The sequence below is a fragment of the Cryptotermes secundus genome, unplaced genomic scaffold, assembly GCF_002891405.2.
Source record: "Cryptotermes secundus unplaced genomic scaffold, Csec_1.0 scaffold1314, whole genome shotgun sequence".
In the NCBI taxonomy this organism is placed as follows: Eukaryota; Metazoa; Arthropoda; class Insecta; order Blattodea; family Kalotermitidae; genus Cryptotermes; species Cryptotermes secundus.
This window is the reverse complement of record NW_019720589.1, coordinates 142,709-169,329: the sequence shown is the minus strand read 5'-3', so window position 1 is coordinate 169,329 and position 26,621 is coordinate 142,709. Positions and strand designations below refer to the sequence as shown.

Sequence of the window (26,621 nt, the reverse complement as noted above, 5' to 3'; positions counted from 1 at the left end):
CAGGTAGTTTTGGAGATGAAGCATAATAGTAGACAAACATACAAACACAGTTTTCTCATTATTCATTTGCATTGTTCACTTTTTGCAGAGAACAGGAAATGTATATGAACACAATATGGATAATAAAATTTGCCTTTGTTGTGGATTATTTGTGTATTTCTGTTTTACAGTGCCGCCAGACCTTTTCCTGTTGGGTTGCATCTTCATGATCGTGGATTATGATTCTAGTATGCCCGAAGAAGTTATGATGTGGCAGCGTATCATTGCCTCCAGTGGTGGTGAGGTTGAGACAGTATATGGGCCCCGAGTGACACATGTTCTAAGTGAGACACAAAAGTCTGCAACATTCCAGCGGGTAACTAGGACTATGAGTTTGTTATCTTTAACCATATATTTTTTTTGAATACATTATATCGTGACATGACTTCTGACTGGTGTCAGAGGTATGATAGAATTGACTGACTGGATTGGTTTGAGTTAATGAGTTGGTAGATTCTCAAGATGAACCCATTGTGGCAGTTCATTAAGGATGGCATGGATCAGTTGAGCAGCGAGTTCACTGCCCAAGATCACATGGTGACCATAATAAATGCCAACAAAAGGAAGATGGAGGCCAGTCAAGAAAATTTAGGTGCCAATATGGAGACCAATCAAAAGATAAATCAAGAGAAGATGGAAGCCAGGATGGACACTGTCCATCTTTTCCAAGAAAAGATGGAAGCCACAATAAGCTCCATCTGGTCTGAGCTAGAAGAGACCATCAAAAATTGGTTGGAGAATGACCTGGCATCTGTTGATCAATTGATCCAGAGCTCAGTGAGGAACTTGTTATGAAGGTGGAAGAAATGCAGCTGGGCTTATAAGCAGAGATGACATCCTTTGATACGTGGACTAAGAACCTCTGCAAGGAATACATCGTGGAGATCCAAGAGACAGGAATCGACATACAAAACACGAAGACCCTCATAGAAACCATGCAGCATGGACCTGAGACCAGATTAGCAGATGTTGATACCTGAGCTAAGCATGGACCTATCAACAGTACATGAACTGATGTAGGTGGAGTCAAGCCACCCAAATTCAATGGGTCAGCATGTTTCAGTGTTGCTTTGAGGTTGTGGCACAGTACAACTGGCTACGACACAAAAAGAATCCACATACCTGCGTGCCATTCTGGAGGGCTGGGCTGCCAAAGTTCTACATGGTGTCTGTACAGGAGCAACATATGAGAAGACTACTGGTGCAATTGAAGACTGCTGTGGGTGACCACCACCTGGTTGCAGAGTACTGCTGTCAGCTGAAAACAAGTACCCAAGTCTCTGGTGAGTCCTTGTGATCGTTTGCCACTGCCAGTGAACAGTTGACTCACTGCACCCTTCCTGGAATACATGAGGACCATGTCTGCAGGGGGCTGGTCACGGTAGCCGAGCGGTCTAAGGCATGCACTGTCTTCGCTCGCTCGGAAGCCGGGATCGTGGGTTCGAATCCTCCTCAGGGCATGGATGTTTAGTTTGTGTGTGTGCGTTTTTCTGTGTTTGTCTACAGGTAGAGGCCTTGCGACGAGCTGATCACTCGCCCAAGGAGTCCTACCGTATGTGTAAGATCTAGAAAAACCAAAGTGAACGGAGAAGTTCATGGAGGTAGGCCTAGGCCCACTGGGGCTGTAGTGCCAAAGAAAAAAAAATGTCTGCAGGAAGCAGGCAAGGAATTTTTTGACAGGATAAGAGACCAAGGCATAAAATAGCAACTACAGTCAACTCTCGATTATCCGGGGGCGGATTAACCGGTTTGCGGCTTAACCGGGGCTTTTTTTTTTAAGTTTATATGTTGTTTAATATTCATTCACTTTTGTTTCACATGGTGAGTTTAACACTATTTTCGCACTAGTGTGAACCGAGCTCTGCATTATTTCGTCCCGTTATGCGAACACAATGTTCTAGGGTGGGGGTGAAAGAATGCAAGAATTTTTGGAAAGTTTCAAGGACAAATACACCGCCCCAGGTTATTTAACGGTACCATCTCAGTGTGAGAGTGCATTGTGAAAGTAAGTATCAGTTTCTTAATATAGATCTTCAAGTGCGTTAGCAAAATGTCGGGGTTTAAAAGGAAGCGTGTTGTGTTAAGTATTCAACAGAAACTTGAAATTATCAATCAGCTGGAAAAAGGAGCTGTAGTTAAACAATTAGCAATGCAATACGGTATTGGAGAACAAACTGTTCGTGATTTGAAAAAACAAAAGAATGAGTTAATTTCCTTTGCTTCGTCTTCTAATTCAAGCGGAATGAAGAAGAGAAAAACCATGAAGAAATCAACATACGATGATCTCGACAAAGCGATGCTGACCTGGTTTAATCAACTAAGGGCACAGGGAACAACAATAACAGGACCAGTTTGTGCTAAACAAGCTAAATATTTTTTCGAAGCACTTGAACTAGAAGGGAGTTTTGACGCTTCTTCCGGTTGGCTAACACGTTTCAAGCAGCGTCATGGAATACGAGAAATCAGTATTCAAGGTGAGAAATTGTCAGGGGACTTGTCAGCATCAGATCAATTTTGCACCAATTTTGATAGTTTTGTGAAAAGTGAAAATCTGCTGCCAGAACAAATCTATAATGCCGATGAAACGGGTCTTTATTGGAAATGCTTGCCAACCAGAACATTGGCATTTCAAAATGAAAGACAGGCTCCAGGTCACAAATCCAGTAAGGAGAGATTGACAGTCTTGTGCTGTTCTAATGCATCAGGAACACACAAACTAATACCAGTAGTTATCGGCAAAGCGAAAAGACCACGCTCTTTTAAAGGAACAGTAGCTTCAAGTCTGCCTATCCATTATTTTAACCAGAAAGTAGCTTGGATGAATAGAGCGATATTTAAAGAATGGTTTGATTTTAAATTCGTGCCTCAAGTTCGTGACCATCTAAAATCCCAAGGCCTACCTGAGAAAGCTGTGCTCCTCATTGACAATGCGCCCTCACATCCTAACGAAAGTCTCCTGAGGTCAGATGATGGAAATATTTTTGTGAAATATTTTCCCGCTAATGTTACCGCACTTATCCAACCAATGGATCAAGGAGTTATCTCAAGTATGAAGAGAATCTACAGATCAAATTTGCTACAAAAGTACATCGATGAAGGCAATGATCTGACGTGTTTCTGGAAGTCCTTTTCAGTATTAGATGCCATATACGAGATTTCAACAGCGTGGGATACAGTAAAGCCATCTGTATTGAAAAATTCATGGAAGAAACTGATGCCTTTCATCACTAATGAAGATGACGAAATCCATGGATTCACTGGATTCAGTGAAAATGAGATAGCCATAAAATTGACAAAAGTGGCTAACCAAGTTCATGGTGGTGAAGAAGTCAACGAGGAAAATATAAGAGAGTGGTTTAACTGTGACTCGTGTGAACCGGGCTTCGAAATGTTAAGCAGTGACGAAATCGTAACTTCAATGGGGGTGCAGCCAGAAGAGCGGGAAGAAAGTGAGAATGAGGAAGAGGTGGACAGTGTTGCCAGTAAGAAAGTATCACATGGTGCTGCGCTTAATCATTTGGAATCCTTACTAGACTATCTTGAGAGTGAAGAGGACAGTTTATTAAGTGACAAGCTAATATTACGTAGGCTTCGTACGGATATCCGTAAAAAGGAAAATGCCGCGAAAAAGCAAAAGACAGTATTAAATTATTTTAAGTGTTAAGTGTGACCGTAAAAAGTGCTGGATGTTGTTGAACAGTGATTGAAATAACTAATTCATACTGAGTGTAATGTAAAGAAAGTATTAAATAGGCCATGAGATGACATAGAAATGAGGATGAATAAATTTAAATACAGGTAGGTCTATAGTATTATGAAGGTATTAAAAGGTAAAAGGTAAAGTTGTTCCTCTGCTCAACGAATTAAGCCCTACGCCATTAAGGCGTGTGGGGGAGTGGATGTATAGATCCAAATTTTCTTGACCTCGGCACTAGTTGGAGGTGAGTGGTCAGCTTCACGCCCCGGCCGCTTTACCCCCGGGGAAAGAGCCCCCGGTACCCATTGGATAGGAGGTTGGATGGACCCCAGAGCCGGTCTGGACGATTTGGAGAAGTTAAAATTCTTGACCCTACCGGGACTCGAACTCCGACCCTTCACAGTCGTCCAGCCCGTATAATAAAATTTGGCTTAACCGGGTTTTCGATTAACCGTGACTTCCATCCCCACCATTAGCCCGGATAATCGAGAGTTGACTGTACTACTGTGAGGTGAGAGAACGCTCAGCACGACCCTCAGACGGGGCGTAGAGTTGGAGGCAATGAAGACAGCAGCCAGGTTGCCCATCATGCCCTGGAAGACAACTGCCAGAACATTCTTCTCAGGGGTCGCTCCCTCCCCCCACACTGAATGTAGGTGGTACCAACAGCTTATGTGCTGCTGCTGTAGGAGCACAGGTCACTTTTGAGAAGACTGCCTTCATGAATTCGATGATGAAGATGACCGACACGTGGGAGGAGACTACAGATGCTTGAGAAATAAATGAGAGAAATGACTGATATTTGAGGAACAAATGGAAGTCGATGAGGAGAGATGACTGACTGTCATTTGCAAAATGAGTGACTGCTGGCATCCCCACTCCTGCCCCCTTTCTTCACACCTGTTTGTCATGATCATGAGTGGCCACACATTGTGGGAACAACTGCACAACTTCCAGAAGATATTCCAGTGGTTTTGAGAGGCCCACCTAAAGCTCAGCATGGAAAAGTACCAGCTTTCGGAAGGAAGTGTGGTTGCCAGGGGAAGTAACCACAGTCTCCGAGAAACTGAAGACCGACCATACAGAGAAACAAGTGCAAACCAAAGAGTTTCCCGGGTGTATGTACATAATAAAAGAGGTTTATCTTGGGGTTTTCAGGCACTGTGAAGCTACTGACCAAACTCACAGAGGAGAAGCAGGCCTGTCAGTAGTTCTCAGAAGTAGAAGCCACCTTCTAGCTATTAAAGGAGGTCCTCTGTACCACACCCATCCTTGTTTACCCACAAACAGGACTTCTTCCAACACTTGACTTCCTGAATGTAGTAAAGTGTCCCTTGGATCTGCATGTTGAATTCTTTACAAATGCTCTGGGTTCGCATATCAAGGGATGTTGTCACCGCTTGTAAGTTCAGCTGCATTTCTTCAATCTTAGTGTTGAGTTCCTCATGGAGAACCTTTTTCTATCTTGCTACTTAGTTCCTGGCAGAGGCTTTGGGTCCATTGGTCAATAGATACCAGGATGCCCAAAACCAGCTTGTTGATGATCTCTTTTAATTTGGACTGAATGGACTGAATTGTGGCGCTCATGTCATCTTGGAAAGCATTCATCTTGGCTCAGTTTTTTTCCTGGCTGGACTTCACTGTGGCAACCATCCTCTCATGAATGGCATAGTCCATCTTGATTTCCATTTTTTCTTGATTGACCTTCATTTTTCTTTATTGCCCTCCATCTTGGCTGTCTTCCATCTTTGTTTTTTTGGCTAGCCTTCATCACCTTTTGAATGATTCTTATTTCACCCAGCAGGCATTCTGTAATTTTCTCCATTCTTGTAGTGTAATGATGTAACTTAAAATCTAATGGAGTCCAACAATTCAATCTGAACAAATCAATTCTATCCCACTTCTGACACCAGGTCTTATGTGTTAGTGACAAGACGCAGGTTTTCGTTTGCATATTGAATTTATTGAATACTTTTTATGTGTATCTATAGCTTGTTGCAGGACTTTCACAATGCTGCACACTCTGCAGGTACGTATTTTTGTATATCATAACACTTTTTTCCTCATTGCTTGTTTCGTTAACAGGTCACCAGAGTTTACTTTCTGAATAGCCTTTGTATATTGTGCTTGTTACTCAGTCTTAACTGATATTGAATATCCAGTGAAACATTCTGTCATGTAGGCACTCAGAGAAGGAAAGCGCTGTGTGACAGCATACTGGCTGAATGACGTAGTCCTGAAGCAACAGGTGCTTCCACCATGGCAGGCACTTCACTTTCCTACACCTTTCAGGTACCTACAAATACATTAATTCTGCAGTAGAATGAGAATGTAAATACGAGAGAATGAACACAGGGTGGTACTGAATGGTCTAAATCAAGTATTTGTGTATAATGATAATACTGCGGGAGAAAATGTGTCATGAAGAATGTCATTGATTTTTTTACTCTGTAATACAGAATTTAGTATAGGAATCTGTGCAGATAAAATCAGGAACAGAAACAAGGTCATGCATAATGGTGGCTGAGATATACAGTGGAAACTTAATATTATGAGAATTTAGAGAATTTGTAAAAATGACCTTATATTTATAATATTTGAAATGTGTTACTGTAATTCCTTGAGGCACTATGCTACAAGCTGGAAGGTCGTGGGATTGAATCGCGATGAGGTGGATCTTTTCAATTGACCTCATCCTTCATGCTGCACTATGGCCCTGGGATCGACTCAGCCTCTAACAGAAATGAGTACCAGGAATATTCTTGAGGGTAAATTGCCGCCGGCGCATAAGACTGACAACTTTACTGGCATCTGTGTCTAGAAGATATGGGAACCTCGACGTCTCACAAACCTGTGGGCCTCCATGGCCTGTTATAGGGACAGCTTTACTTTTTTTTAACTGTAATTCCATCCCATAATTATGATTTGTGGCCATGCAATCTGAGGCATGAAATGTCCTTGCCCACTCAAACACTGGGATCATGGGTTCTAGTCCTGCTTAAGGTATGGATATCTGTCTGTGTTTGTTTTGTGTTTATGCTGTCCTGTATAGATAGGGGCCTTGTGATGGGCTGATCCTCTGTCCAGGGAGTCCTACTTACTGTGAATAAGATTAAGAAACTGAAAGAAGCAGTCAGGGCCCAAACTGGGCTGTAGAGCCATTAGTAGTAATGGTATAGTACAGTATGGCACTAGGGTTTAAGTAATGATGTGGGTACAGCAATATTTCTTCATAGTTTATTCTGAACTTGTGGTGTTATTATATACATTAGATCAAAGAGGTTGCAGTAGGTCAGACATATGTGGTAGCTTGAGGAAAAGCCAGAAACACACACAAATTTAGATGGGGAAACCTCTTGGATAGGATCTTCTTTGAAAAATGAAGTGTTAATGGGAGAATAATATGAAAGTGAATATGCAAGAAATAGGTTTCATTAGCATGAATTTGATTAAAATGGTTCATTATTGGGTTCACTGGTAGGCATTTTTATTAGTGCTGCTAAATATTTATGCTCTGATAGTATACAATAATATTTATTGGCCCAAATGTCGATTTCTGGTTTGTATGAGATTTTATCAAATTTCATGAGTGAATTAACTGATCCTTGACTGGAAGTAATACACCGCTGTTCAAAAAGTATCCGACTTAATTTTTTGCCGCTGTAAGTAATGGCCAAAGGGGTGGGGAAACTGAACGTAGTGGTAGAAGGGACTTTCAGGTGCATGCGTGATTTTTTGTTGACTCACAACACCGCTGGATACGTCTGTGGCTGCCAGATAGTGAAGTGGTATAATATGTGTTCGTCGTGTTCTCGTTTTGCTCAAGATGACAGAATGCTTGGAGAAGCGATATTACATCAAGTTTTGTCAGAAACTTGGGGATACCCAAGTGGAAACAATCTGCAAAATTCAGCAGGTTTTTTGGTGATGATGTAATGGGGGACACTCAAATTAAAGAGTGGTTCAACTGCTTTAAAGATGGTCGTATGTCAGCGGACAGTTACCAGCATTCCGGGAGACTGTTAATGAGCCAAAATGCTGGTGTCATTGAAAAAGTGTGGACACTAATCATGGAGGACCATAGGTCGTGCCATAACTCAAGTGGTTGGTCGCTGGCTTCCCGCCGTGGCGGCCTGAGTTCCAATCTGGGTCTGGTCAAGTGGGATTTGTGGTGGATAAAGTGGCATTGGGGTAGGTTTTCTCTGAGTACTTCGGTTTCCCCTGCCAATCTTCATTCCACCAAAAATTCTCCATCATCGTAATAACCTGGGCCAGGTACAATAGGCCAATCAGTGGCCGTCATGCCTAGTGGATCCAGCTTGACTCCACTCCCCACTATGTGAAAATGGATGACTGTTGTTTGACCACCTGGGAAGTTGCTGATGAGGTTGGGATCAGCAGAGGTTCTGCAAACACAGTTTTAACTGAGGATTTGGGCATGCAAAGAGTGGCGGCAAAATTTGTGCCCAAGCTGCTTTCGCCGGAGCAGCAACAACTCCGCCTTGAGGTCGTGCAGGACATGCTGTAGTGTGCTAACAGGGATCCTGAGTTCTTGAAGACTAATCACTGGTGACGAGTCGTGGATGTATGGATATGACAAGGTCCGGGCGTCATGATGGAAGCATCCAACATCCCCGAGGTCCAAAAGAGCACAACAGGTTCGGAGCAATGTGAAGGTGATACTGACTGTTTTTTTTTTTCGATTACCGGGGTGTTGTGCATAATTAATATGCCCCACTAGGCCAAACTGTCAATAAGGAGTACTACCAAGAAGCCCTCTGCCATCTTCGTGATGCAGTTCGGCGCAAGAGACCGGAGTTGTAGGATGCACACAACTGACAGCTGCATCATGACAATGCCCCAGCTCATTCATCACACCTGATCCAGGGTTTCCTGGCCACACACGGCATTCTGCAGGTTCGCTAGGCTCTCTACTCCCCTGACATGGCTCCTTGTTATTTCTGGCTCTTCCTGAGATTGAAGACACTGCTAAAAGGCTCCCGTTTTGACGGCTGCGAGGACGTCATACAGAATGCGATGGTGCAGCTGCATGCCATTCCAAAAGAAGCCTTCCAGAATTGCTTCCAGCAATGGAAGGACTGCTGGGCTAAGTGTGTGGAGTCACAAGGGGCGTACTTTGAAGGGGATTAGGTATTGTAACCATTTTGTTTTCCCAGCTCAAGGTCAGATACTTTTTGGACAGAATAGTACATATGTGGAGGTATGACCTAGACTTTTTTCATGGTAGGTGTGATATTCACTTAGAAAATCTACAGAATTTGAATATTGTCTCTAATAAATGCCATAAGTTTTAATTTAAATGAAAATGTCATGTAGGTAACTACCACAATAATTAATGTAACAACTAAATTAGTTTCTGATGAATTACACATTTACTCATACAAGCATGCTAAGAGCCCTCAGCAGGCATGAATGACATACAAGGTATGACAATAAAATTCGCGAACTTCCCACTGTGTGCTTGCCATGGCAGCAGTGGACAGAAACCTCAGTATGTTTTGATGACGCTGGCATATCAGTGTTTAACATGTATGTTGTTGTTGATCTATGGCAGGCTCTTTCTGAGTGGCATCTATTATTATCTGATAATGCTGTGAAGAAAACAGCGGGTTGCAAGTGGGTGACACGTTTTGCTGACGGAAGAGAAAGTGTCACTGACAAAGAGATATCAGGATAGCCAACAACAAGCAGAACTGAAGAAAAGATTGCATAAGTTCATCAAATTGTGCCTGAAAATCAACTGACTGTCAGGAGCATAGCAGAGCAAGCGGACATTGAGAGAGAAACAGGAAAATCTTAACTGAAGATCTTGACATCATGACAGTGCAGTTGCTCACACGGCACTGTTTGCAAGGGAGTTTTTAGCTAGTAAATAAATAACTGTGCTAGAACACCCTCCCTATTCATAGGGTCTAGCTCCCACTGACTTTTATCTGTTCCCGAAGATAAATGTAGTATTGAAAGGAAGGCATTTTGATGCCATTAATGATGTCAGGATTATTATGATGGCAGCTCTGAAGGCCATTCCCAAAAGCATTTCCAAAATTGTTTTGAATGGCGGACTAGGCTCTGGCATCAGTGCATGGCTTCCCAAGGGGAGTACTTTGAAGGCAACCACAGTGATATTTAGTGGCGAGGTATGCAGCATTTTTACATCGATGAGTTCGCGAACTTTATTGTCAGACCATGTATGTATTACATGTGTAATGGGGCTTGGTCTGATCTATTAAATTGCAGTTATATATAAAAAGAAAAGTAAAGCCATCCCTTTAACAAGGTCTGAAGACCCATGGGGTTGTTTGATGTTGAGACTCCTAGACGATTGGCTCATAGGTGGCAGTCAGGTTGTCAGCCTTATGCACTGGCCACTCTATCCCCTGGAAGATTGTTGGTCTCATTTCTATTAGAGGCTGAATCGACCCTGGGGCCATAGTATGGTTGGAAGATTAGGTCAATTGGTAATCCAATTACCTCTTCGGGAATCAAACCCACTACCTTCTGGTTTGTAGCATAGTGCCTAACCAACTATGCTACCACATGCCCCACTTGTATATAATTGAACATTATATTAGGATCTTTATGGCATTGGCATGTTTATAGTCAATGTGTATGGTTCCAGTTCTTCAGAGTATGTTCATTTAAAATTTTATGGTTCCTTAGTTCCTTGTTCTTCATCTCATATAACAAAAAGTTTTGCCACATTTCTATTTCCTTTGTAGCGATGATAAGCCCTGTAAGAACCACATCATTTCATTCTCTGGCTTTGAAGGAGAGGAAAGGGCTCGAGTTCGGTTCATGATTGAAGCAACTGGAGCAAAATGTACCAACTATTTCACAAAACATAACTATATACTGGTTTGTCGCAGGTGAGTGACTTTACGTATTTGGTGTGGAATAGTCTTGTAATAAGTGCATAATGTTCCTTCATTGGCAAGTTGTGTGGTGTAGAATAGCTAGATAGGCTGTGAAGAAATTTATTACTGGGTATTTATATTGCAGTTAACTCATTTGGTGTAGTAGAGTCCTTGAGAAGTTTATAGTTACTCAGTTTGTGAAGAATTTGTTATGGAACCCAAAGGTTTATCTTTATGTTCACACGATTTCATCATTGGAGCCTATCATTTTAATAATCTCTCCAGATGGTTCTTGAAGTTACTGCTATCAAACCCAAAGCTTAGGTACATTTTCTGTGGTCACCTTGTTGCTTTACATTGTACAGAAAGAGAACAACAAAAGTTGCATATTTTTCAAAGCTCTTTTACCACACATACAGGGAACATTTTTAGTAACTAGACTTGTTCATGGCTCTGCACTTCACTGCTACTGGTACATCACCAGCTGTGAAGCGCACACAATTTTTGGCGATAACTCAGCGTGCTTGATGGCCGATAACATTTATATTGAAGGAAAATAATTAACTTGTAGACCTCTATGCATTATTATGTTAACAGTGGGCAGTGCGGTTCATTTATGGGAGTTTGCGACCAGTAGGTGGTAGTTATCAGCGCTATGAGCCATTTGTTCCTGGTTAATGGTTAGTCAACAGTGTGGTATGACATGGTTCACTGTACTTATGAGCAACGCATATTTCTGTATGACACCTATGTGAAATACAGATCTGCTGGAAATAAATTTCATAAATTTCATGATGAAAGAGTTCCCATCAGACAAACAATTCATAATTTGGTGAGTAAACTTAGAACAATGGGACTCTTAATAAACAAGAAAACAAAACATAAGCATGAAGTGCTTACTGAGGAGAAGTTGGATGACATAGGGGCCGCTCTTGAACATACACCTAGAAAATCACTGAAATATCTAGCTCAAGAGACTGGAGTGTCAAACTAGTGCAAGGATACCAAATTATGTACGGGTTATTCTCGGGCAGGTCTTTCCAGAGTTAACAGGAGAAGGAAGAGTCTGTAGCTGGTTTCAGTAAGACTCAGCTACTGCCCAAACTGCACGTGTCTGTGCAGGCTTTGTCCAATGTGCTTGGGGACAGAATTATCAGCAGTGGTATTTGGCTAGCACGTTCACCTTGTGATTGTTTCTTCTGGGGTATGTGAAGGACAGAGTTTATAGCAATAGCCCTCGAATGGAAGAACTGAACTGAAAGAAGATATTCATAGGGAAATTTAAAATATTCCTGCAGAGCATCATCAGAAGGTAAATCAAAACCTCTTCTGCTGGTGTGAGGAATGTTCGTGTTTAGAGGGACAGCTTTTTCAACACCTCCTGTGATTTGTGAACGAAGGTAAGAACTTCCCTTCATTCCAAATGTTATCGACATGCTGAGTCATCAGCAAAATTCTTGTACGCTTTGTAGCTGGCAGTGCAGTTTCTGTGAGGCGCAGAGCCGTGAACGTATTGATTTCATTAAAAAAACACTGTATGTGTAGAGGTTTAGTGCTGCATCCATTTCTGAAGTTCGCATGTTCACCATATTGTTACTGTTGATGCTGCAAAATTAAAAAAATGTGAAAGTAGAGTGGCCTCTAGTTGCATGGTGTTTTTCCTGAATTTCATTAAATCTGTCAGTCCGAAAGTTATTAACCTTTAAATGCCAGGCTTTTGAAATGATGGTAAGCTTGAGCTGGCCGGAGTTTATTTAAATGCCCGCTGCTGGTGCGCATTTAAATGCATGTTGCTACTCTGCGTTTAAATGTCCATTCCTGTTAGGGCGCTTAAACAAATTTAAGCATTGTGTTTAAAAATACTGTCTAACCAATTTTTATGATAAATGGATGGAATTAACTTTGTTTATATCAGCAAAGAACATAGTGTCGCATATTACAACGGAAGATTTGAAAAATTGTATACAAAAAGTTGTATTCTATTTTCAATTTTTTTCTTTCAATTTTGATGCGTACTGCAAAATTGGTTTCCAAGTTCTTCACAGAGTTATTCTGCATTATAAATTCGTTTCTGTTTGTAACACTTGACAAATTTTAGAAGTCATAAAACAGATGGAAGCAATAAAATCATTTGGTCTTCTGCTAGCATTGCTTACACTCTTCAGGTTTTCAAATCTTTTGACTAAAGGACAGAAGAATGAAAGCATGGCTATTCACGAAATAGCTAGAGGGGTGCCTTCTTCAGTGCCAAGACCTTCTGTTATAGCTGTAAGCGATTATTGCCCTTTCTAGGGTCGTGAACAGACAGTTGCATTGTGGCTGAGATACAGAGTGCGATCTGTTTTCTGTGGGTTCATAGTGAAATCGAATACTGTAGTTTCATTTCAGCCTAGATATACATCAAGCAGATAACAACAAAAAAGGTATGTATATCCAATTTTACCATATATTTTTAACACGTTAATCTGCAGAATCTGCAATAAAAGTACTGGCTCATGGATAAGTTTGGGCATAACTCATACGTATACTCTTTTTGTTGTTGGTCACTTAGGTATCATTTTAATTCCACTGTTAGGGTTTTACTCAAGTCGATCTGTTAATTACTACATTTAAAAATAAATATTTAGGACTGTGCATGCGCTTCTACTAGTGGTGTGCGCGCGCACTTCCACTAGTGGAGTTTAAATGCCTGACTGGCCAAAACGGGGTACTTTGATAGTTACTCTTTCTTTACTGACATAATTTTATGTATGTTTGCCTTCTGTATTTGAAACACTTACACATCATCAGCAAACTCTGTCATGGAAAACAGTTAAAGGTTCATGATTACATCCTAGGCTTGAAGGTGCGAAGTACAAAAAGGCACGTGAATGGAACAGGCCAGTTGTGAATGTCCAGTGGCTGAATGAAATCTTGTTTGGACACTACTCTTGCATTCAGCAGCCAGATATGCCAAAGTTCCAGCAGTTTAATTTGGGCAATCCATTTCGTATTGAGTATGCCCTGATTCCACACCTCATGGGTGAGTTGACTGATGTGCTAGTAAAGAAACTGTTACAGTTTGACAGTCTGTGCTACATAAGAATGTTACGAGTGGCTGACAAATATAACTTTGTTGAATTTGAGGTGTTCAGAATAGTGACTATGAAGAGAATTATCTTCTGGGATGTGATTCCATGTAGTCTGCTACCTGCCTGCTTGTTGCTTGCTCAGCTTACTCTGACCTGAAGATGGGCAGAATATTCCTCCAAACATTGGTAAATTTTCACCAGACTACATTGCATCACACAGCAGATAGGTCTCTTCAAATATCTTCACTTAAAATTTCTTTAGAATATAAATGATTTGGTACAAGGATTGTAAAGTGATACATTAAAAAAGCAACTACAATTCGTGTAAGATTTGAAGGTTTCACAGTAAATAAATATGTTAAAATCTTGTCAGTGTCAGTGTTGAGTTATAAACCAATGTTTCAGGTATCTTCTCCATCCTCCATCATCAGGGTCAGTATGTTGAATGACCATATGCTGCTGATATGTATACCAATGTGTTGAATCAGTGCCTCATCATGTTAATATCTTATGCAGCAGGAGGTCAGAATTAGATGGCGCATTCACCCATCTCACTCTGACTTATCATGTTGTTGCTTAACTTGGTGTTCTTATTGTCACTTGTTTTGTCTTCTTTGTAACATGCCCTTCCCTGCATTTTCCTTGGGATTTTCATGCTCCATGCACATTGAAGTGTACTAATATTGGAGGGAGTAGAAGTAACATTACATCCAATCCCAGCACCAGGTTATCAGGGCACATATATCAGGAAAACCTCAAGCAGACAAACACAGGGAGGAGGATTTTGCGAAGAAGACAAAACTGTTGACAACAGGCACACCAGGTTAAGCGACTGGCTTATATGTTAAAGTTGGATGGGTGACTGCACAATTTGATTCTTCCCTCTTGCTTCATAGTGTGCTAGTAGGGTGAGGCGCTGATTTGGCAGGTTGGTATATGCAATAGTCACATATGGGCATTCACAACATTGATCATCATTACTGAGATTGAGATGTCTGAACTGTTGGTTTTTAACACAACAGTGACATGGCTGGTTGCCTGAGAAGATTGTAGCACAAAGTAAAAGATGACATAAAATCCTAATGTGTAATTCATCCAAAATGCTGACACTCTGTTCTTATTTTTTGCTTTTCCTTGGGATGTTAGCTGCATGGAAGATGCCCATAAATATCACTCAGGAATCTTACGATAAGATTAAATCAACCCCGCCACCTCAACACCGAGCCAAACGACCTCGTCTTGACAAATCTGCTACTTCTGCTGGAGACTCAGACCAAGAGAATATGCTTGAAAATGTGGAAGTAACAAATCTTGATCCACCTTCAGATGACAAGAAACCAATGGTTTTATTTTCTTATGTTATCAAGCAGTCTGAATTAGCTAAGGTAGTTGTCTTTTGAACCCTATGGTCTACAGTAGTCTTTAGTTTAGATCAATTTATTAAGTTGCATGTGTAATACAGTATGGCCATCTTTCATGATGCCAGGATTTTTTGCAAGATAGGTCACTTCACTGTGTCCATTCTTTACACTAACAATATTTTAGTACATTTCATATTCATTTCATTTATACACACTCATTCTCACAGAATCACTCTCTGTTTTTCAGTTGCAGTTTTCAGTTTCTGTTGCAGTGTGTCTGATAATGAAAATAAGGTTTCCTTATATGCAGTTTAATTAGATGGCAGGCTTACACAAGGATACATAATGGTTCCTTATAGGTTTATGGCAGCAGTAGATTCATTATACTGCAATTACATTTCACAGTGTGCATTGTGTGATTCTGATATTGCTGCTTCTTTTGCATGTATGAAAAGTGCCCTGAGAAATTCATTCATCAGTAATCTGTCAAACGCCAGGTCCACAGTCTCTTCCAAAACAGTTCCTCCACTTAATGCGATCTAGAGCTTTCTCCTTCAAATGAGAATATCCTCTTCTGTCCCCAAGGTTATCCAGCATCTTCTTACGTCTTCTTCCTCGTCTTCTGGTCTCTTCTATCCACCCCTCTATCTTTCCTTCAATAACCTTTTAGAAGGCAGTTACTGCGTAAGATATGAGCAATCCAATTAGACTTCCGTTTTCTTATTTCATGTAGGATATTCCTCTGCTCACCGACTCTAAATAACACTTCTTCATTTCTCACATAATCGGCCCAACTGATCTTCTCCATCCTTCTCCAACACCACATTCCGAAGCTTTCCAGGTGTTTCTGATCTACTGCCCTAAGTGTCCAAGTTTCAGCCCCATACAAAGCCATGCTCCAAATGTAGAATTTCACTAGTTTCTTTCTCAAATTTAAGTCCAATTTGCTGGCAAAAAGATTCTTCTTCTTGCTAAATGCAGCGTTTGCCATGGCAATCCTAGATTTAATTTCACAAGTACACCTTCCATCATCTGTTAACAAGCTACCCAAATATTTAAAACATTTCACATTCTCCAGTTTTTGGTCTATCTTTATTGTGACTGGGNAACTCCCCTTCCAATCTTCACACTTCTTGTCTCCCCTCTGTCCAATCGCACTCTAACTTTCTGATCCATGTACAATTTACTAATCAATCTTCTTTCCCGCCAATCGATACCTGTTTCCTTTAGGATCTGCATTAATTTGGTCCAATTTACACGGTCAAATGCCTTCTGCCAGTCTAAAGCAAGCACACAGTTCTTCATCTATCTCCAAAGTTCATTCTGCTATAATTCTCATCATCCCTATTGCATCCCTGGTTCCTTTTCCTCTTCTAAATCCAAACTGATCCTCTCCAAGTATATCATCTATTTTCCTTTTAATTCTTCTTTTAAGGAACTTTGCTATTATCTTTGCTGTATGTGCAATAAGGCTTATTGTGCGATGGTTGCTACATTTTGTAGCTTTTGTCTTTTTCTTTAAGGCACCCGTAAAAAATAAGACAGTCACTGTAACTTCTCGATACTCTATGTTGCTAACGAAAGTTCTGAAGCAAGAAACTAGCTCATGTGAAAGGCATGGCATTAAATGAAGAAAGTAAATAATTTGTACAAACCATATGGGAACAGTGGATATTGTGATGGCCAAAGTGAATCATGTGTTATAGAAAAGTGCAGTTTACTAGTGCATTTGTAACATCTGTAGTATTCTTTGTTGTTTGTCAGATACTGAAATTCGTTTAGAGTTAGATTTCTTCAGATATGTGTCTAAAGCATGTTGCAGTATGAGACTTTTAATCAGTACAAAAGGTTTTTCTTGAAGAGTACAGATGACATTTGATAGTTCAGGTCTGTGTTTTATCTCATGCCGTTTTGGTAGTAGAAAAATAAAGGATGAGACATGATATAGGAGTTTTAGAACTGAGTAGATTTATGCCCATTTGGATTCACATTTCTTTAAAAATAAATACCTGCATATATTTGAACAGTTACTGTATATGAGGCCTGACAATAAAGTTCGCGAACTCACCACCTTGTGCTTGCTGTGGCAGCAGTGGACAGAAACCTCAGTATGGTTTGATGATGTTGACATACCAGGTTTACTATTTGGATGTACTGAAAGGGATGCATGAAAAAGTTAGGTGGGAATGACCCAAACTTTTGTCAACAACCCATGAAAATTCACTTGCTCAGACAGCACTCTCTGTGAGAGTTTTCGCTAGTAAACAAATAACTGTTCTGGGACATCCTCCCTATTCACTGGATCTGTCCCCCAGTGACTTTTTCCTGTTCCCAAAGATAAAGGAAATATTGAAAGGAAGGCATTTTGATGACATTAATGACATCAGGAGTAATGTAATGGCAGCTCTGAAGGCCATTTTACAAAAGCAGTTCCAAAATTATTTTGAAGGGTGGACTAGGCACTGGCATTGCTGCATAGCTTCCCAAGGGGAGTACTTTGAAGGTGACCACAGTGATATTCAGCAATGAGGTATGTAGCACTTTTACCATGATGAATTTGCAGACTTTATTGTCAGACCACGTATGTAATTCCTGGCTCTACTAATCACTGTAGAACATTTCAGGTTTATTTTGATGTGTTACAGGATGGTGTGAATACAGTTCTCATAGCTGTTAACATATGAGGCCCTCTTAACAGAGTTTCACTTAAAGTCAAAATGTAGATGTCCCATTCTTTAGGAGGTTAAGTTACTTATTCCATTGATTTTGCATGCTGTTACTTCTTAATGTAATTTTAAATATGACATTCTGCTTCCTAGAAAGTTAAGCAATTGGGTGGTGCAGTAGTGGACTCACATAAAGAAGCAACACACCTGGTAATGTCACAGGCTGTTCGAACCATCAAGCTTCTGTGTTGCCTCTCCACATGCCAGTATATTGTATCTGAAGCATGGGTCAGGGATAGTCATGCCCATAACAAGTTTCTAGGTAGGTTTTTAAAATTGTTGTTAGCATGATTGATGCCAGGCATGTTGCAGGATGTGTTTATTAACTGACTTGTTACTACTGCCAATGAAGTAACCCAGTATTTTGTATATTTGCTTGTATAATTGTTAGTTTCTCCATTGGATGGCTGCAGAAAGCAGTCAAGTTTTCAGAGTGTAAAGGAGTCCGTAGTATTGACCTGAAAGCAACTAGAATTTTATTTGTGACTCAGAATTGGAAAACATATGCACAGCATATCATCAAAATTCATAAGATTAAGAGTGCAGTATTCTGGATATGATGCATTGTAGTTTCCTTGCATGGAGACATCTTGTCTTGGAAGACTGTAATCTTAATTGTCACATCTGTGAGCACCATGAATCTCACAAATTCATAAGCTGCCTTCTAAGTAGAATAAATTATGTTGTACTGCAAGCAATTCAGATATTATACTAAATGTAGGAACAATGCTGGGAATGCTAACATTGCTCGCTTGGAAGTTTGGAATGATTTTTATGTGTTTATGAATTATGAAATAAGAGTGATCTGAATGGCAAACAACAGTGAATGATATTATGAATACATTTGTAATATTGAATGTTGATGTCAGTTTTTTTGGATATTAATAGTTGACTGAAACAAATCTAGGACATTTTGGTGTTGCCACCATATTATGTGGTTTATAGACTTTGAAAAGTATACAGTTGATAGAAATCCCGATGGGAAAACTCACAAGCAGACTGAGCTGACTGTGATACTGACCACTATCCTGTGGCTGCAGAAGTTAGGGAAAGACTGTAAGTGAGTAAATGAGCAGTGCACAGGTTTCATATAGAAGCTAAATGAGGTCGATAGTAGAGAACATTGGTGGGTTGAAATCCCAGATGCCTGAGGAAAACTTCAGTGATGATTTGGACATTAATAGGGCTTGGGAAAATATTAGAAAGAGCAGTAGGATCTAGGATATTATGAACTGAAGCAGCATAAATCATGGCATTTATGTGATGGTGGAACTTAATTGAACACCATTATCAAGGTGACATTTTTCTCCATTTGTTAGAAATCCAAACTTTTCTTCCAGACTGCATGCTGCTTTTTTCTAAGTAATTTCACATTCATGTACATAACTTTTAATGGATTCCTTAATGTGCTCTTAGGTTGTCAAATTTATTTCATCGTTTCTCTTTAAATTGAATTTTTATCACTTTTCTGGTTTTTTGACTCTCACTCTTGAATTATTTACTGAAATTTATTATTAGTGATTACTAAATTTTGTTGTATATAGTATATACTGTTTGTTACATAGGTAGGAGGCAAGTACATAACAGAAAAATGAATTTGTAGAAAATGCAATTATGAAACTAGTGAAACTATTTTATATTCATTGAATGAATTACTGCTGTTGTCTTCCAGATGAAAAACTATACAGTTTGAGTGATCATGAGTTTGAAAAGACGTTTGGCTGCCAAATTGCTAAGGTCCTGGAGAAACCTAGCAGAAGTGAATTATTTAAGGTATAGTAGTCTTTCCTTGCATATGTTTGCATGTGTGTAGTTGCATCATTGTTATGAAGATACACTGCTTCTTTGATGTAATGAGAATTTATACAAATTGTAAAAACATTCCTTATAAAGAGTACTCATAATATCCCAAAATGTTTGAAATACATAATTTCAAATCCCATTTCTAATTACATATATTGCTACAGTGGAATCCTAATTTAAGGTTTTCCCTCATTTTGTTTTCATTTTCTGTAGTTCCAGCAAAAGTTCCATATATGCAATCCAAATATTACCGTTTTGGTGTTCCTTGGATTAGGGTTTTACCTGCATTTGGCGGCTGAAAATTTAGTCCTACGTGAAGTCTGTACTGTGATTCAGTGTTTACATGAAACCTGGGCATTATAATTTGCCCTCCTCTGGTGTACACATGCCACTATTTGCTCAAGGTCAGATTCCACATTGTTTGCTGGCCAGGTAGGAATCAATACACATGGGTGTTCATTGAACTAGAGGGAAGGAGCTGTGCAGTGCTGCATCTCTTGTATCTTCTTGGAGGCTGTGTTAACAAATGTATGCTGCATATTGTTTGTGGCATCTATATACAAATCTGTCTTTAAACCTGGTAAATTTGTATTTAATTTAATTCTGTTAGCACCTTGTACTTGCATAATTTCTGTATTTTTGGAGATTTTTAAAATTGAATTAGTAATGATGAACAAGAGGAAGATGTGGACGACGAGTGACAAACTGGATGTGATTAGTGAAGTAAGTAGAATCCTCAACTCCCTCAATCCATATAAGGAAAATCATGCTGTCAAAACAAAATTATAGGTGAAGAATTTAAGTGTGGGGGCACAGGCCAAGAAAAGAATGAACCTGGATTAGCTGGAAAAGGGCTTGCTGGAATTGTTTCAACAGATGCATTCTGTATTTGTATTTATTTATTTTTTAATGATTTATGTAATCTATGTTTCTTTGTTCTTTTGTTATATTAAAGCAGATGTTTGATATGAATACCAAAATATAATTTTCTGTTTAAATTTCATATAACCTCTCAGTTAAGAGATTTCTCGATTTACAGTTCAAAAATCCTTTTCCCAAGACAAACCTTAATGGGAATTCCACTTGTATGGGACGAAGGTTTAAATAATGATGTATATATGACAGCATTTATCTTTTTAGCATATTCACAACAAAACTGCACACTCTGGCTTCAGTATGTTTGTCCATACATCTATCTGCATATAACAGACTGATACCTGCTAAATGGATTTTCACTAAGGGTCATCAGCACATTTCAGTTTTGATTAAAATTTGGCAGCCATAACAAACATATAAGATATAAAAGTTTGTGACGATGGTATATTGCTACAAATATTATGTTTTTGGACATTATCCATCGTCTTGTCTATTTTTAAAAAACCGTGTGTGTATAGCATCCCATGCGACTGCGGCAGATGTTACATTGGCGAAACAAGCAGACCCCTAGAAGTACGCATTAAGGAACACAGATATAACCTGACACAGGGTTTGCTGGAAAAATCAAAATTATCCCAACATGCATACGAGGAAGACCACAAAATTTGTTGGAATGAAGTGAAGGTCTTGCAGATCGAACCCAACACCACATACAGGAAATACAAGGAATCAGCCCACATGTCTCTGCTGGACCATCCGATCAGTCAACCCAGTGTGGATATCTCTCCCATTTGGACCCCTGTCATCACAGCAGAAGTCAAGAGACTACAGTGCCGTCAAGTGTAGTTGGAGTGGGTAACTATTTGTGTCATCTGTTGGCACCACAAGGGGTATTGCTTCTCTCCAGGTATGATTTCATTTGAGATACTTCTCTGGTGCAAGGCCTCATATGTTTGGAGTCTCAGTAGTTGAATATTTTCTTAGCTCTCACAGATGGTTTATATTGTGCTTGGTTTATGAACCCCTTCTGAAACTGGCATAGGTCCGGAGATAGGGGCTAGCTCTGTGTATTGGACCCAACTGAGATGGTTTTACCTGAGAGTGGGGACAGAATCCAGTTTCTGAATCGTTGTGTTTTGAAAAAGAAACAAGATTTTTTTAAAAAATAGACAAGACGATGGATAATGTCTAAAATCATAATACTTGTTGTAACAGACATATTTGCTTGCTCTGCTATACTCCTGACAGACAGCCGACGATCTTCATATGTAATTTGACAAACTTTTGCATTGTTTTCTTCAGTTCTGCTTGTTGCTGTCCGTCCTCTCTTCATCAATAACACTTTCTCTTCCCTCAGCAAAACATGTCAGCCACTTGTAAACTGCTGTTTTCTTCATAGCATTATCCCTATAAACTTTCACTAACATCTCTTTTATTTCACTTCCACTCTTGCTAAGTTTAACAAGAAATTTAATGTTCGTTCGTTGCTCTAATTCAGGCTCCAACATTCTTGCGAGAGCACACCAAAATACCCTCAGACAGTAATAGACGTCACTCAGAAAGAGACTGCCATTGATCAACAACAACACAGCTGTGAAATGCTTATATGCTGTCATCAGACCATACTGAACTTTCTGTCCACTGCTGCCACATCAAGCACATGGTGGCGAGTTTGCAAACTATATTGTCAGACCTCATAATCAGTAGCATTTAAGAAATATGTTTATAATAAATCTAGGTCAATCACTGCTACAGTTTTATTTCTAAAACTATTGATATTTTAACTTTGGGAGAGACACCATTTTGGTATTTTTTTTTAGAAGTGACCTTCCATTTCATTGGAAAGCCCTTTTCATTTTTATGTATAGTGAATAATTTGGAGGAAGATTATGGCATTATTTTAAATTTTATTGTCTTCTTTTATGACTCAGTGTTTGATATTTACCAGGGTAAAGTGTTCTACATAACGCCAGGTGTAATACCTAGCCCATCAGTTTTAGCAGATATCATCGAATGTGCTGGTGGTAAGGTAGAAAAACACAGACGTTCACTTAAATCTGTTCAAGAGATAAACCAGAAAGAATACAGCTATTTTGTAATCACTGTTGGAAATGATCTTCATCTTCTTAGAGACCTGATCAGAAATGAAATTGGTAAGTAGCTTGATGCTTAACATTTTTTACACAAAGTTCTGAGTACTGTCATGATTTGAAATTTTGGTATAACTGAAAGATGTTAAACACTGCTGTAATCTCATCTTTTATTATGGGCGTTTTCATTATCACAGACAGTACCTTCACACCTTTTATTGAAGCCTTGCTAAGTATCTTCTTCCTGTGGTTTGATAATTTACATTATTTATTGAATCATATTCAGTCTTTCAGTATTTTCCTTTCAGTTTCTCTCACACTGCTATAAATAGTGTGTTAGTTATAACTAAATGATCAACCAACCAACAAACTGAACTGACTGACCTACCGACTGGCCAGCCAACCAGCGAACTAACCAACTGACCCAGCGACCAGTTCACTCACTCCATGGGGCCAAGTCATTCTGTAGAAGGCAGCAGTTGCTCATCCACTTGAGAAATTCGCAACATTTTATGGAACCCGAAGGCCCATGAATGGTTCCCAGTGCCCAACACTGGCCGCTATCCTGAGCCAGAAGAATCCAGTCCACGCCCCTATTCTGTTGCTCTAAAATATGTTTCAACATTATCCTCCCATCTGTGTCTGGGTTTAAAAGTTAGAAAGCTCCTCGTATTTCAGTTTCACCAGCCTCCTATTATTTATCCTTCTTCAGTCTTATTCTCCTTAGCACCCTGTTCTCAGCTACCTCAGTCTGTGTTCTTCCCTTAATGTGAGAGACCACGTTTCACACCCATATAAAATTATAGGCAAAATTATAGTTTTGTATATTTTAATCTTTACATTTTTAGGCAGCAGGCAAGGTGACAAAAGGTTCCGAACTGAATGGTATCAAGCATTACCCAAACTGCTTGTACATAATTATCTCATGAATCAAATTTTTATTTGATGTGAGTTAGTAAGGAAAAATGGAACAGGCAAGGTCTGTTTTCCTTTCATACCTTGAGAATAATGATTGTTTGAAAGTTTCATTTATTTTGCACGAGATACTAATGTGGATATTTTCATTCATATCTTTATTTTCTTGATAAGATAAACTGTGTCATTCTTAATTTGTTCCAGTATTTGGTAGTCATTACATGTTCTGCTTCTGGTTCTTTTCCTCGAAGTACTGTAATTATAGTTTTTGATGTATTTATCTCCATGAATATTTTGAAGCAGTAATGTTGAAATTTTGTTCTGAATATTGTAGATCACTTTTGGAATCACTACCTGATCATCTGTGCTGATAGAATATGCTTGAAAATTGTTTCAGAAACCTGTTCCGTGGTCCTCCTCATGTGTCCAGTTATCATTAGTAGGCTCTGCGGCCCATCCAGCTTCCTATCCAAGAAAACTGGGAGCTGTTTCCCTTTGGGGTATAGCATCCAGAGCATGAGAGTTACCACTTACCTCCATCTAGTGCTGAAATTAATCTGTACCTTCACCCCCCCATAAGTCTTCATCTGATGGTGCTTAATTAAGCACAAGTTCATCTTAAACCTCATTATGTAAGGTTTTGTCATGTGTAAAAACACTTCTGGTTCAGTTATTAGTTTCTTACAGTCTGGCATTGCTGCAATAATAATGTTGTATTGTTTTTCTTTCAGGTGTGTTCAATGCTGAATTTGTAATGAGTTCAGTGATGAGGCAGGAAATCAATTATGGAGCAAAAATACCTTAGAAAATGTGTAAACCATTTTTCTTTAAGACAGTAGAGCAGTGGTTCGCAAACCTTTTTTTTTTGGCCGTCACCCCCTTGTTTCCATAAATTCATCCCCAGTGCCCCCTGGCCTGCCCTGTAAAAGGCATTCTTCAGAATAGTGGTTTGCACAACCCGGTAAGGAAGATATGAGTAATAAATTTAAAATAAGATACTACATTTAGCAGCTACTTTGCTGTTAATAAATTCTTAATGTGTTGAATGGGCAGTGTCTGGTCTGAATTGTAAATAAGGGAAACTTTGTAAGTTTTGAGGTTTTCACGGCGATGACAATGAAGAAAGTCGTCTTCTGGGTTTAGGCACCGTGTATTCTTCGTTTTGGCCGACGTTTCGGCGCTACGTTCCTCCGAAACGTCGGCCAAAACGAAGAATACACGGTGCCTAAACCCAGAAGACGACTTTCTTCAAGGGAACAACTTGCTTGGAGGGGCCCACCGGCAGTGCCCCCTTGCCACCCTTTTGACTTTGATATTTTCCTTTCCTGTATTAAACACAAATTAAATGTGTTGGTGAAGTGGACATTATTATAAAATAATAATGGCAGCTTTAAATTTGCAATATTGGGAACTTGGTATGATCAATTGAACCAGTGTAGGTGTGATGTTTCACTGACAGAAGAAAAAAGATAGGGAAGCAAGAAAGATTTTCATGATGCTCTTATGGTTCAAGTACTGTAGTGTTTATGTGCTGTGAGGTTTGTACAGACTTTACCTTGAGACAGCTGTCATATAGTGGGGAAGTGGTACTTGCATCAGATTTGAAGAAGCTAATTAGTTTTGCTTCGTGGTTATATAAGTGTTCATAAAATTAATAGAATTGTGCCTTCTATTCTTTGTTTTATGCTCCTTCCTTCTGCAAGTACATAAGGTTTCTAAGCATTTGCTCTTTCACTTGCATATGTTACGGTAATAAACAAATTCGTATTTATGTGCTAAGATTCCAACTGAAAGAATTAATAAGCTAACAGAAGCAGTGGTATTGGAACAATGACATTGATCCAGAAAAAGTTTGTCTTGTATAGACTGTATTTTTGCTATGGCACAACTGACTGAAAAAACAGAGAGTGACTGTATTGATATTCATAGCTTTTATTGATTATACAAAAGACTTTGACAGGGTTAATTGAAATAAACTATAGAAAGTAATGGAAGAAAAGGGCTCTTGAAAGCATCTTATAAACACCATAGAAAGCTTATGTGTGTGGATACCGCAATACAAATAGAAAGTGTGGAAATTATGAGCAAAGACCTGGTAACAGTTAACCTCAGGGTAAAAGAAGAAAACACTCTGTCACACTTTTCAAAGTTTATGTTTTTGACATAGCAAAATAATGGCAAAGTGCATTAAAATTAACTGCTTTAAAATGTTGTTTCGGTACCAGTTTCCTTATATGTGTACGACCAGATAATAATAACAGTCAGAAGATTTTCTATTAAAAGGGATATTTGACTTGTTCAAGAATGCAGGAGAATGTAATGAGGTAGTATCAAGTCCAAAGACAAAGACTGTGGCATTGCAAGGTAAGTCACCAACAAGAACAAAGTTTTTGCTGAATAGCAAGCCAATTGGACAAGTCAGTATGTTTACATACCTGGAGTACTGTACAAATCTTAACTCTCTTAATGATTTTAACATGAAATTAAGCAGTTTCTAGTATTGTGGCACAATTAAGAGAATGCAAGGTTAGAAAACAACTGATATTATCTTGAAATTTTATAAAGTAATGGCAGTACCTGCCGCATTGAATGGATCATAGTGCTGGACCCCAAATAAGAGGGAAGCAAAATTGGGGCAGGGAAATGATGTTCCTAAGGGCTGTTGCAGGTTACAGGAGAACATGTGAGACATTCAGACAAGAACCAAATCTGTTCATAATCCTAGACAAAATACAGAGTTTTGAAATGAGACAGAAACATGTTGCAGTGGGTTTGTGGCATGCAGCGCTGACTCTCTGATTGAATAGATTTTATTACTGACTACTATAAACAGGTGACACAACCATACTGGAATTGGCCTCATTTTATCTTGAAGCATGTACCACAACATGTAAACAAGTTTTGCAACACATTCTGAGGATTTGAAGCAAGTGATTGACCACTATCAGCACACCACACACTATGTAATAGCAATTGTTGAATGGCATGATGAAGTCCCATTTTGTATAATATTTTTAGTGGTTAATTACAAATAAATTGTAATAAAAACAGTCATCAGAAAAAATAAATACACGAACAAGTGCTGAGCTCTTATCTTTTGAGATGCAAGCCTTATTTACATATCAGCATCTGATTGACTCCCTAGAAGATCAGTCCTTCATATTTTTT

At 39.3% G+C, this 26,621-nt stretch overlaps 1 protein-coding gene across 1 annotated transcript in view; it reads left to right on the top strand.

Annotated features, from left to right (window-relative positions):
* The window catches only part of LOC111870225 (PAX-interacting protein 1), a 66,054-nt gene extending 41,456 nt beyond the window's left edge, over nucleotides 1–24,598 (top strand). Inside the window, exons 17-25 of the mRNA XM_033753779.1 lie at nucleotides 171–355; nucleotides 5,919–6,028; nucleotides 10,477–10,623; nucleotides 13,449–13,633; nucleotides 14,829–15,067; nucleotides 17,863–18,031; nucleotides 19,442–19,542; nucleotides 22,397–22,601; nucleotides 24,185–24,598. Coding sequence (XP_033609670.1) covers nucleotides 171–355; nucleotides 5,919–6,028; nucleotides 10,477–10,623; nucleotides 13,449–13,633; nucleotides 14,829–15,067; nucleotides 17,863–18,031; nucleotides 19,442–19,542; nucleotides 22,397–22,601; nucleotides 24,185–24,258 — 1,415 coding nt within the window. The 3' untranslated portion in view covers nucleotides 24,259–24,598. The remainder of the gene's footprint in view (nucleotides 1–170; nucleotides 356–5,918; nucleotides 6,029–10,476; nucleotides 10,624–13,448; nucleotides 13,634–14,828; nucleotides 15,068–17,862; nucleotides 18,032–19,441; nucleotides 19,543–22,396; nucleotides 22,602–24,184) is intronic.
* The last annotated feature ends 2,023 nt before the right edge of the window (nucleotides 24,599–26,621 follow it).